Here is a 12,449-nt window from a genome sequence, read left to right as displayed (position 1 = left end):
CTGGATAAGACCATTGGTGTTCTGTGCATCGAGGCTGTTACTTCTAGAAAATGCGGAGCAGCTGTATGAAGACGTTTGTTTCGAACGAGCACGTCACCCGGAAGCAGAAAAAGTGGTGTCACAGGCCATACCAGGAGGGTTGGTGCTCTGATCCCGCCTTAAGAACAGGAACCCCTGGACATTGTGTCACATTTAAGAGTGCATCACGGTTACGATGATGCTCTAGCAGATCAGAGATATCTTGAACAGCTACAACCAGTAGGCGGACGACGGTGCGAAACTGAAGCAGAGGCTGAATGAGAGCTACCAACTTCCTGCTACCATAGCATATTTTGGACGCCATCCATCATTGGCTCATCATTAGCATCACGGCAACAATATAAAGGGTGCCACGGGCTACGGGAAAACTACCCAGGTGCTACCGCAACTCCTGGAGCTAAGGGGTTGGTGCTTAGGGGTGTGCTGCGGTCACACAGCCCCAAAGAATAAGCGAGGTCTCTATTGGTAAGTGTACAGCCGACGAATGCTCGGAGAACCTGGACAGATTGTAGGCTACAGTGAGCGATTCGAATCTGTGCTGCCACGCCCCTACGGGTTCATTATCTTTTGCATAGTTGGTGTACTATTGCGGAAGTTAGAAGCCGGTCTTCGTGGAGCATCTCATGTCATATTTGACGAGATTCACAAGCGAGGTGTCAATACCGACTTCATCGTGGTGGTCATCAGAGAGATGGTTTGAGCATACCTTTGGTTGAGCACCATTGATGTAACACTGTTTCAGCCCCAAGCTCGAGTATCTGTATGAGATACGCCTTACGTCAAGGCACGGATCTTGTTGCAGATTGACGCATGCGTCTGTAAGCGAAATAAATATAAAAGAGGTTTGAAACTGGGAGTGTGCGAAGGCGACAGAGTCCAATATTGGGATATCCAGGGAGATAGCCAGGATTGGTGGGAATAAACGCGATGAGAGGCGGACTGGTGCATATGCCCTTTTTCTTCTATACCATCATGCATATAAAATATCGAAAAAACACTTGAAAATGAACTCAGGGGAGTGTATTGAAATTTCATTTTCCATAATGCCGCATCTTCCTTCACATCGTGGGGCAAATAGGACAGAGGTTGGATATGTTAATAAGCCCTCTAAAATGAATACATTTGTTTACGTTGCAAAGAATGTCTACGAAATTGGCTCCGTGAATAAGTACACAAACTTCAAGCCTATCAAATGACAGTCACTGTTGGAACCAGATCCTGGTTTCTGCTATATGGCGCGATATATTTACCCCCCAAGCCCGCCATTTTCATAGTCTGCCACACAGGCATGAGGAAGGCAAAACGCAAGTGAACCAGGGCACTTGCAAGTGCGGGGTATGAGAGGGGATTGATTGTCAAGTTGAGTCGCCAAGCTGCCCTTTGTAAAACCGCTAACACTCTGAAGAGTAAGCGGTCTCTTGTACACTGTGCCATGTTCGAACACGTTGATATCACATGTCTATATCGCCTTCTTGTCCCGTATTTCAACCACTGTTTTATTCTAACCGGCTTGAAGTGCGCTCGTCATGGCTGCTGGGAATCTCATTGGAACAAATAAACATCCCACATATCTCGAACAGCATAAAATATGGTCTTAACAGTTACTACTCTCAATTTCGTTTCAACAGATTCTTAAATATCCCTAAAAATTTCCCAATTCAGAAAATCATTGCAAACAGATTGTTTGTAAAAACAAACTTTACACGGAGGTTGGTAAGAATGACTTACAGCATTTTCGACAGCATTGAAGCCCATATTATCAGCATCAATCACACTGATTGCTCGTGCATGGCTGTTTAATTTGTACTCTTATACCAACATTTTTTCTGCTTTAATCTCGCAGCTATGCCATAACGCCCATTCTGAACACGAAGTTTGAAATTGATGACTGTGCTCCAGATCGCCCGACAACATTTACTGTCTGAGTCAGATAGGGCAGACTGATGTGCAGCTGCATTACATTCATGCTGTATATGTGCAGTGGACAGAGTGGGACGCCTGGGTTTGCAAGATTGTTTACGGCACTTTCGTGCTGAGAGAGAGAGAGAAAGCGAGGAAACGGCGTATGCCCCAGTAGCTTGGGAGGTTACTGGGAGAGTGGAGAATCGTACAACTGGGATGTGGCTTCCATAAAATGAACCTAACCAATTAATGGCGAACTACAAAAATAACTAGTGCGACGGTACATGCAGTCCGAAGTTTGTTGCATGTCCAATGCAGGACAACATGTTGAAACTAAAGCTCTACGAGCATACACTGATTCATAGGAGGCAGTTCAGCATCACTGTGCTAAATGTTTGAGCCCTTTCTCTAGCACATGTCGCCATTTTATGCCAGCTTAGACGGAACTTATTCAAGCCACTTTCGACTCTGTTGTAGAGGACGTGTCGCTGTTGATAACATTTTAATGTCAAGTGTGTGTAATTGATCATTAAAATGTTAAGGCCTGCTCAGTTACAAAATGTCGCATATTACTACGCTCTGCCCTACGCACACGTAGTTCTTTAAAAACGAGAAAACATTTAGATGAAACAATTCTCCCTGAAGTCTTTCTGAGTCCCGTTGGTCAAATCTCCCGACAGTAGCTAGACTACGTTCCTCTTCTACCTGGCCTCTCCGGCATATATTCGAATAATCACGCTTTCCCAACTCATCGATCAACAACGATCATGAGACCACCGCTAGTCCGAAAGTATCCGCCGTGCGGGTGGCTACGGAGAACAGGAAGTTGAGATTGAGCACAATTTCCAAACAGAGCCCATGACAGCTTTCGAAAGTTTTTATTGTACATCTGTCAAGTCACCATGGGATTTAAAGCGTACCAGGCAACAATTTTCCCATTGCGCTACCACGTGATTGCCTTCCTTCGTAGTATATACTTTCTTCATGTGTTCAGAGCACTTCGCGTTCTAAAGTGGGCTGTGCTGCTTGCCTTAAACACTACTTTATTGATGCGTACCAAAGAATGCGTCAACCTCCGAGTTCTTCCTGCGTGAGCAGAGTTTGGTGCGAATTCAGTTAGCTTACGGTACTGCCAGGCAACCATAAAGCGATAGTTTAATGCCAAGCGACAGTGTAGTACCTTAGGGTAGTTACGAAAACAAATATGGTTGATTTTTTATAATGGCTACATTGCAAACATGTCGATCGAGACATCGTCAGGATGACTGGTAGAGTGTGTTGGGCGATGGCATATAGGACGTTGGAGTCATTTCTTTATAAACCTACTTCGCTGCACATGCACAGAAGTCTCGCATGGATTCCACAAGTACTATATTTTATTATTATTATTATTTATTTATACTGTAAGCCTTTTGACAGGCTCATACAGGAGTGGGTAAAAAGTCATGATTTCACAGACAGTTTACAATACATCCTAGAAGACAAAAAAATAACAAAAACAAACAAACAATGGAATAACAAGGAACATTGAACAACAAGGAACATCAAGTATTTCGCTTAATACCGACAACGTATGCGCATGAAACACATTCAAAGCATCCGCATAAATGCCTCTGCTCACACTGTTGCAGTTTGCTATATCCCGTTTTTACTGAAGGCATTGAACAGATGCAAGAAAATGACTTCTCGTATTTCTTTATCTAATTTGTTTAAAAACGATGTTCACATCTGACATATTTGCGTCTCTTCCAGTTCTATTTTGCAGGTCGTCAGTACTCTTTGGGGGGCCCGACGATTGCTCTGGACGCCATACACTACGACAGATGTGATTTGCCAGGTAAGAACCGCACAACCTCGTTTTTCTTATGCGTGTGTGTGTGTTTCCATTTTGGCGCATCAGGTACCGCGAAAGTGTCAGTGGGTTGTTGAGTATACTAAAAGCGTTCCAGTGATCCATCACCACCTAAGCCTGTCTCTCAAAGTAAGATCGCACGTCGGATTTACAAGACTGCTCGGAATTATAATCAGAAAGCGAACGCGTTTATAAGTGAAGGCATTAGGCGCGTTGAAGGCGGTTGTAAAATAGCGTGCAGGACGATCGAGTACCAAGAGCCAGAGCAAATCAGCACAGAAGTTTGGGCTAGTTGGCGCAGATTCAAGTTGAAGAGCAGCGGAACTAGACGGAAATTACAAGAACATCCTTGCATGCTCCATCTAGTCCTTTTCGTTTTTCGCCATAAGCCAAAGTGAGTGATGTTTTAATAGAGAGGGAGTTAGTAAGAGGGAAAGTATGCAGGATCCCTAGAATTATGGGGGTGTAACAACCTGTATTCTTCAGAGCAGAGTAACTGACTCACTGTGCGCATTTACAGTTCTGGTGGCGCACTGCTGTAAAGCCGGAGGACTCCAAGAAGCTACAGGCATTCATTTCTACCAATAAGGATATCAACAAGCGAACTAGAAAATCTCAAAATAACAGCTTGAGGGGCTAGTTGTTGTGTGTGTTGCGCGTGTGTTGTGTCTCTTCGCATGTGTTTGTGTTTGTTGCGCCACATTTCTGGGTATTAAGCGAACTAGAAGTTTGAATTATTGCGGTAGATGTGGCAGAAAATGCACTAAATACTTGTTTCCAGCCACTTATGCTTCATTTTTAGGTGCACGTGAAATGACGTGAAAAACTCCCATGCCCTGAGTTAAAGTGTAAAATTTGTTTAATTTGTGGTGAAATCGAGTGGCATATTGATCGATGAAGAGGCATCTATAGTGGAAGAAAGTGACCATTTACACTGTCACTACGCCTCATATGAATGTTGTTTTAGGCTGGCATTTCAGCGTTTTAAATTGTGCGCACACCAGTCCGTTTAGCGCAAACTGCTTACCTCGGCCACTCCAGTGAGGTCTAGGGCCGTAGTATTTCCGTCAAGCTAAAAGGACCATCAGCCCTGATCCACCGCGTCGCACTTAAGGGAAGTCTGAAGCATTGGACGAGTTTTTATTCTTCATGGGGTTACTGGTACTTTATAAGGTTATTCATTCATGCTTCGGTTTTCTTGAGGCAAATGTATATGAAGTGATAAGCTGGAATTCAGAAGCCTGCGAGCGAGACTACCTAATAATGTCAGATTCAGTCAGAAGTCAGTGGCATATAGTAGATTGAGTGATATACAAATATTGTATCACCAATCACTGAAGTTTTATTTATGGCGTTGTTACTGCGTCCTGGTTAGATACTGTGGCCCAGGCGCACACTAGTGCAGTGAGGCTTGATGTTTCGACTGTAGATACGCGTAATATCTGTGATGCACCTTCTAGAGGTGTGCATGAGCCAATATTCCGAGCCCAGCCCGGGCCCGACACTGCAGGCCCCAGCCCAACCAGGTCCGGCCGACACTGAAAGTGCCTTAGTCCGACCCGGCCCGGCAATGTGCTCAAACATGAGGCCCGAGCCCGGCCCAGCCCGATCTGAATTCGGATCATGAATCCGGCAGCGCTGAAGTTTTTTCCGCTGCTCTCACTTGTGGCTGGAATTACTAGTACCTTCTCAGCAAGTTCAATTTTCTGTATATAGCTTCCTTGCTTCTGTACAAACGCGCAGGTTTTGACTACGAACAAATGGTAAAAATTTGTGGCTGAGTACTCCGTGAACTCGTCTCGCTCACCGTGGGCCTTTCACAGTGCCAACAAAAAGAACGCAACTGCATTGTCTGGGCTGAGCAATCTCAAGGCGACTTTAGCAAGGTGGATGCTCGGACTATATACCCCGCTTCAAACGAGGCTATGTCGAGGGTAGGAGCCAACCACAAAATAAACGAGAGGCGAGAGTATGGGGCGAATCTCGAAACTGGCAATGAAACGTCTGTTAACGGCGGGGGCGCGTGGTGGACAGGCAGATCGACGTAAGAACTCAGATGCTGACGGGTTGGAAAGATGCAGGAGTTTTGTTTTTCACATTCAAGGCGCCCAGACCACCATGGCAATATTTGCACTTTCGAAAAAGTGGCGGCACTAGGGATCGGAGTGTTCTGCCCGGTCCGGCCCGAATCCGAGGCAGAGGGCTTAAGAGCGGCCGGAGTCCTGCCCGGGGGCCGGGCCGGGTACAGAATTTCAATCCGGCCCGAGCCCGTGCGCACCTCTAGAACCTTCCTCTATGATGATTAGGTGTTGTCCCGACTATAGGTACGACATCACGCATTTTGAGTCATTTCCTTCAACATTTCATGGCCGATACCATTATGACATCTCCAGAAATCACGCGGTGTATATGTGCTGTGGCAGCCACTAAACAGTTACAAATATAGCCGTCAAAATGAATACTGAACGAGATCACATCAATGTGCAGAAAACACACAATGAAGTAATCTGAAGGACTGGCTATGCAAAAATTATTTCGTGTTTGTAGGGAAGCAAATCCTGAAGGATTTCTAGCATATTTATGCAGGCATAAAACTCATGCAGTGGGTGTTTTCGCCGAGACTGGTGCTGAAATCTGCACTTTGCGTAAAATGCCTCAAGTGGGTTTGAGCTATTGCTGCCATATTTCCAGCAACAGTGGGTTCTGCGGCAGTTCAATTCGCTTGTAGACTACCCATTCTGGAATGGAGGCGCGGCCTGTGTTCATTCAACCAAGGGTGCTGTAAGAAAATCTTTTGCTCTTGGCAAAGTCCTAAACTCTTATGCGTTTTTATTTTTTCTTTCACACTGAGAATAAGTAATTTCAAAAATTGTATAACTGCTTTTCATGGCAGTTATCAATAAACATTCCCTGATAAATCGTCTTGCGCTAAGATAGCGTATTCTTTATAATGTTTGTTTGCTGGTACCGAGCAGCATCTACCCGTGCTGAAGAACAACCAGACGGCTTATCCGGAAGCTTTGGTGCAACGTGTAGGCCTCATCCTTTTCCGCAATTTGACACAACGGCGGTTCTTGATTAACATCCAGTGCTGGTGATGCCCATGCTCCTGATATTAAAAAAAAATTCAGTTCTGCAGCAGCCATCACAAGCAGTCAATTCTACCGGTAATATTAGGCTGAACGGTTGAAGTGAAGGCCATGGCTTGGAGTCCGTGGTGCCATTGCATCGTTCTGTTTCATATTTTGCGCACTGTGCAGTGTTTCACTTTTTAATTTGTGAATGTTGCTGCAGAACGGGCGGAGTAACTGTTTGCATACCTATTGGTGGTGAGGAGCTCTATTTATTGCAAGATGAGCAATGGCCAGAATACCACAGCTTTCTTCAGGCACGCGCATTGTTTAGGAAATTGCAGAAACACTCTCGATACTCCCATTCTTAGCGGCGTCGCCAGAGATCAGAAATGGTCGACTTTGTGTCCGGTCAGAAAAAGGGAAAGAAAATTGTAGAGCTTTTTTAGCAATCGTATAACGTGGGATGAGAGTGCCTGAGTTTTGAACGAAGGGTGATGTAAGAAACAGTGCCAATATGCTCAAATTTTTATCTTACAAACTCACATCTTGTTCGCAGCTAAGGAAATCAACTGTACTGCATACGATTTCCGCTGTGCGAATGGTGCTTGCGTGCCGCTGTACCATCGCTGCGACTACGTGGATAACTGTGGAGACAACAGCGATGAACAGAATTGTGGTAAGTTGTGCCTATATATATATATATATATATGTGTGTGTGTGTGTGTGTGTGTGTGTGTGTGTGTGTGTGTGTGTGTGTGTGTGTGTGTGTGTGTGTGTGTGTGTGTGTGTGTGTGTGTGTGTGTGTGTGTGTGTGTGTGTGTGTGTGTGTGTGTGTGTGTGTGTGTGTGTGTGTGTGTGTGTGTACACACTCGGCCGTTTCTGGTCTTCTCACAGGCATGCTCTGTATTTCCTCTACTCCGTATTTGGTCAAATATTTAGGGGGAATCCCCCAAGGTGGAGGAGATTTGTAATAAGGGAGTAATTACTCCCTTATTACAAATCTACTCCACCTTGGGGGATTCCCCTAAATATTTGACCAGCACCATTCCCACTTCGAGTTATAGATCAATGCGTTTCCGAATTTGTTCTTGAGCCATTTATTTGTTCTCCTTCCGTAAGCATCGCTTCGGCTCTGCTGTCAATGCCGTCACATGAAGTACCACCCGGCCTGTCCAGCTACTTTTCGAAGTAGATTTAGGTGCCTGCTTCGTTTCCTCTACCAAATATCATCACTCGAGTCCAATTTGTATAAACTATCCACTAAAATTAACTCGAAGGGCCACACACGGCAGTGCCTTGTCGCAAATAACTTTGTCTAATGTGTCGCTGACAATGACAATTTTGTTTTGCGACCAACTACAAAGAATTCAAAAGATAATCAAGTCGTATCACATTTCGGGCCTGTGTCAAAACTTTGTAGACCACCAGCTGCTTACATTACATGGTGATGAAATCTCTGTCTTCGAACCCAACGAAAAATTTGCTGGTGAGCTCTCGCGATACTCGTGTTAACTTCGCAGATCGTGTTCATTTGGTTTTGGTTTCGCATGAGCAGTTGTCAATCTCAGCATGTATTAATTCATGCGCAATCTTGCCTGTTTGTCGCATTGGTTTACTTCAGTGTCTCCTGCAACCAGTGTCCATCAACTGCGACTTAGGAAGTCACCTGTATGAAGAGTAATGCTTTGTGGTAATGGAAAAAATATTCCGAGAACACTGCAGACTCTGCACTGGAGAAATCCATAAGCCTGAGCTTTGCAGCTGCACACGGTATATTGCGCTCCCCTTGTGGAGATTTCACACTACGGAAATTGTGATAGCAGCTGCAACTTTGAGGACACTGTGTAGCAAGCTGCGCAGTAATCCCCACGTGGCGTAATGTTGCACTACACTGCGACACCTCGACAACGTTTTTTTGTGCCGTAGCACATCATTTCCCAACGTGTTCACACATGCTGCGCCACCTGCTCTATACCTTTCCTGATCTACGTGATGTAGCCGTTGTAAGAAGCGCGCCACTGCTGCAAGCGCTAGCTAGAGACGCCATGGCAGCGCTGGCAGCATGGCAAAGTCGCCGATGTAACGTCGCCGCATACCCGTCTTCATTTATGCTTTTTCTTGCTTCTACTGGACCTCTTTTGACATAATTATATATTTTTGGTTATTTGACACTCATTCATCACATTTTGATCGATCTCGATCATTTATAAGCAATTTTGCATTCATTTCACCCCAAAACGCACGTCGTCTCCCGGTTGCGTGACGTCACGTTCGTTCGGACCATGGCCTTAGCTCGCTGAGCTGTCCTTACCTCTGATAGGTTTTCTGGCTAATAATAATTAACTTATGTTTACACTTCGACCACACGATATGCATGGAGAGATACTTTGATCCTGTTTACTTATAATTGTTCTTTTTTGTCTAACTCTTTTCAGTTCACCGCAATAGTGATGGCAAACATTGGGGACAGGCTTCTTGAATTATAGCCACTTAATGCTTACGCATTAATATGGTTAAACTCCACAACTACCTTATTTAGCTGAAAAAACTGAGTGGAAAATTTAATGCGCTGTTTAACAGAGAGACCACTAAAATAGGAAATATTAGGGCTTCATTTTGCTCTGCGTCCCTAATGTTACTGTTTAAATGTAATTGATCAACCTGCAGGTGATTACCGCCTGGGCTGCAATTTCGACACCTCCTTCTGCGACTGGGTGCCCCAGGCACCACCAGACAGGGACACACGTACGTGGGAGTTGGGCCGCGCGTCCTCGTTCCTGGTGACTGCACCTACGCGAGACCGCACAACAGGAACACCGGAAGGTACGTTGCCCAGTCTAGCGCTGCGCAATGTAGAAGAAAAGGTGCGATCTCTGCATCGGACGGCAGTGTTCATTCCAAAACGAGAAACTTACGTTAACTTTTCCTCCCGTTCTAACCAAATATACATTTATTGATTAGGATAAAGTTGCATCTGGTATATTTTTGTTTTATTATTTTTTCTCAAGCGCCGAGGTTTGTGTGTATCAGCGGACGAAAATATCAGTTAACTTTGTGACAGCAGAATTAAGGTGCACTGAGACCTCCGAAAACTACCGATTCTTTTTTAACAGCACTACAGGGATTAACTCATTTTATTTGTTCGTTTAAATTTTTGTCACAAGCAGTCTGGCAGTGAAAATGGCTTTAGTGATGAGAGCTATCACGCTACAGAGCGCATGCTGCGAAGCACACCCCGAAGTGACAACCCGGATAACTCAATGGGGCAGATTTGAAACGCAAGCTGGAACTCACCTGCAGTTACACCTGATAAAGGAAGGAACTCAGCTGGCTCCGAAAATTCATTCGTTAAATTTTCTGTTTTATTTACATTTTTTTAACCTAAATTATATTGCTCTGCCAACAAGACATACCTCTGCCAAAGGTTTCCTCTTTAGTTGCTACAATAGTATCCTAGGAGAAGATTAAGGTGTTGATGAACGTGTTTCACATGACCAGACATTCTGCTCTGTCTGAGAAAGAGTTTATCAACTTAATTTTATTGTATGTTGTGTAACTGCAACTAAGCAATCTATCAATAAGCATGCCTTCCTTGGGTGGCTCGTAGTTATTTCTAACGATTACAGAAAACGCCCTAAACTGTTTTTCGTCGCATTATAAAGTATTCTTTGTTAGAGCACAATACAAATCTAAAGCTAAATCTTGCCATGCACTGGTAGTTGGGCCCTCATTGTCAAAAGCCTCCTGCATGTTTCTTGCAGTATTTCACAGCTACCTCAAAATTATTTACAAACTCGCCTGATTCATTTTCCACGGCAGTCTTGATTACTCGTTGTAAGCGCATGACTTACTTCCGTAGCATACTTTCTTCACGCATCGAACATTTTATTTATTTATTTTTGTTTCTTTCTTCGATATTGACTAGCGCGTGTCCTGTGTCTGCTTCTGTTATGTGTGTTTCCTGTGCACTTTATCTTTAGTTAAGCAATGCGCCATCTAGCCGAATTTTAAGTTTTCTTCGATATTCTAGTCTTCAAGAAAGGCCTTAGTCATAATACATGATTTTTATTAATATTTTCATGTCAATAATTTGCAATTGTCTACCATTGCCTTAACTTACTTTAAAAAGCGGAGCCTGCTGCTTTTCTAGCAGCTTCAACTATTATCTCCGCGAACGCAGATGAAAACATCAAAATAAAAGTTTTGATATTATTTGGAAGCTTAGATCATTTTTAGGACAATGGCTTAACAGTGCTGTAAAATACCCGGTAGTTGTTCGTGATGCAAATATGTCCTAAAATGCTAGACATTGCTGAAGTTAGGGCATTGGGTTGTTGAAAACTAAGGCATTAAGCCAACGAAAAAGGGGTTAAGAAACGGAAGCGTTTGCCAACGATTTTTTTCAGCACCTTTTTGCGTACGGGTTGAATAAAAAATGTAAAGTCAAATAATTTAAGTTGAGCATCCCAACGACTGCGCTCTTTTAACATAACAAATATTTTGTACGTTTTTTCCAGGGAAGTTCCTCTTGCTTCGTTCCGGCATCAATCAAGCCACTGCTACCATTACAGGCCCGATGTTTAATAATAAAGATACGTGCTCCGTGAGTAGGAATTCTTTACATAACCTTTATACCTTTTGTGAGGTTTTTAGTTTATGATATTGGTTATTCTGACAGCAGGTGAGTTTAAATGTTTACAAGAAGTTCCCTGTGGCTTTTTTATATATGTCCTAGCAGCTCACTTTATATATATATATATATATATATATTTAGGACGTATATACGTGCTGTAACAGCTCTAACATTATTCACCACCACTGACTCTTCTCTCCTGCTTGTTTCCTCAATGGCATGAGTTTTCTTGCTAGATCCCCTTTAACTTCCGGCCCCCTTTGTTGCATTTCCGATGCTGCTACTTTTTTTTTCGTGGGTGTCGCGCGTCGCCTCTAGGAGGAAAACGCAAAACGTCGGCTTTTGGCGACACCGCATACGGCGAAGCTAATGTGGAGAGCTCATTTGATCAAAAAAGGGTTGCGTTTGATCTTCTGGCCAGATATAGTTACATTCACGCAGTGACAGCATAGGTTTTGCTTTCATGTTTGAAAATTCGCACATGTTTTGCGCAGCATGTTTTAACTACAGCTTCTTCAGGTCGAAAAGCAATTGCAAGATAATAGATGGAAAGCAACACAAGAGGCATAGTTATTCATGACACTGTAAAAAGCAATATAAGTGGCCGACACTGTGGACAGAAAACGTATGCTAAAGCTAGGAAATTCTGTCCTCGGCGTCCACGCGGACTATATAGACAAATAAATTGTTCGGCATTTTCAATCAAAGCCTGAATGAGAGGAAGGGATGCTGTGGGAGTGCAGCCTTCAGCAAACATCTTTCCACATCAGCAAATATCTCGCATAAGGTATTTGTGAGTTTTAGCTTTGCATCAATCGCTAGATTCTTTTCATGTTATTAGTATTTACTGCTGGAGTCATAACCGCGCGTAGATACACCGCATCACTATCGTTTGGATCGATATTTTTTTCATACTCTAGTATAGTGCGGCGAAAACCGCGCAACCAAT

At 43.8% G+C, this 12,449-nt stretch overlaps 1 protein-coding gene across 1 annotated transcript in view; it reads left to right on the top strand.

Annotated features, from left to right (window-relative positions):
- The window catches only part of LOC146193376 (MAM and LDL-receptor class A domain-containing protein 1-like), a 204,074-nt gene that overhangs the window by 101,923 nt on the left and 89,702 nt on the right, over positions 1 to 12,449 (top strand). The window contains 4 exon segments of the mRNA XM_084600530.1: positions 3,694 to 3,778; positions 7,424 to 7,543; positions 9,535 to 9,690; positions 11,385 to 11,470. Of these exon segments, the coding sequence (XP_084456656.1) occupies positions 3,694 to 3,778; positions 7,424 to 7,543; positions 9,535 to 9,690; positions 11,385 to 11,470 (447 nt within the window).

This window comes from Amblyomma maculatum, chromosome 4 (genome assembly GCF_055883805.1).
Source record: "Amblyomma maculatum isolate TAMU_Amacu chromosome 4, ASM5588380v1, whole genome shotgun sequence".
NCBI lineage: Eukaryota > Metazoa > Arthropoda > Arachnida > Ixodida > Ixodidae > Amblyomma > Amblyomma maculatum.
Note: the sequence above shows the minus strand (reverse complement) of the source record. Positions and strands in the feature narration are given on the sequence as shown.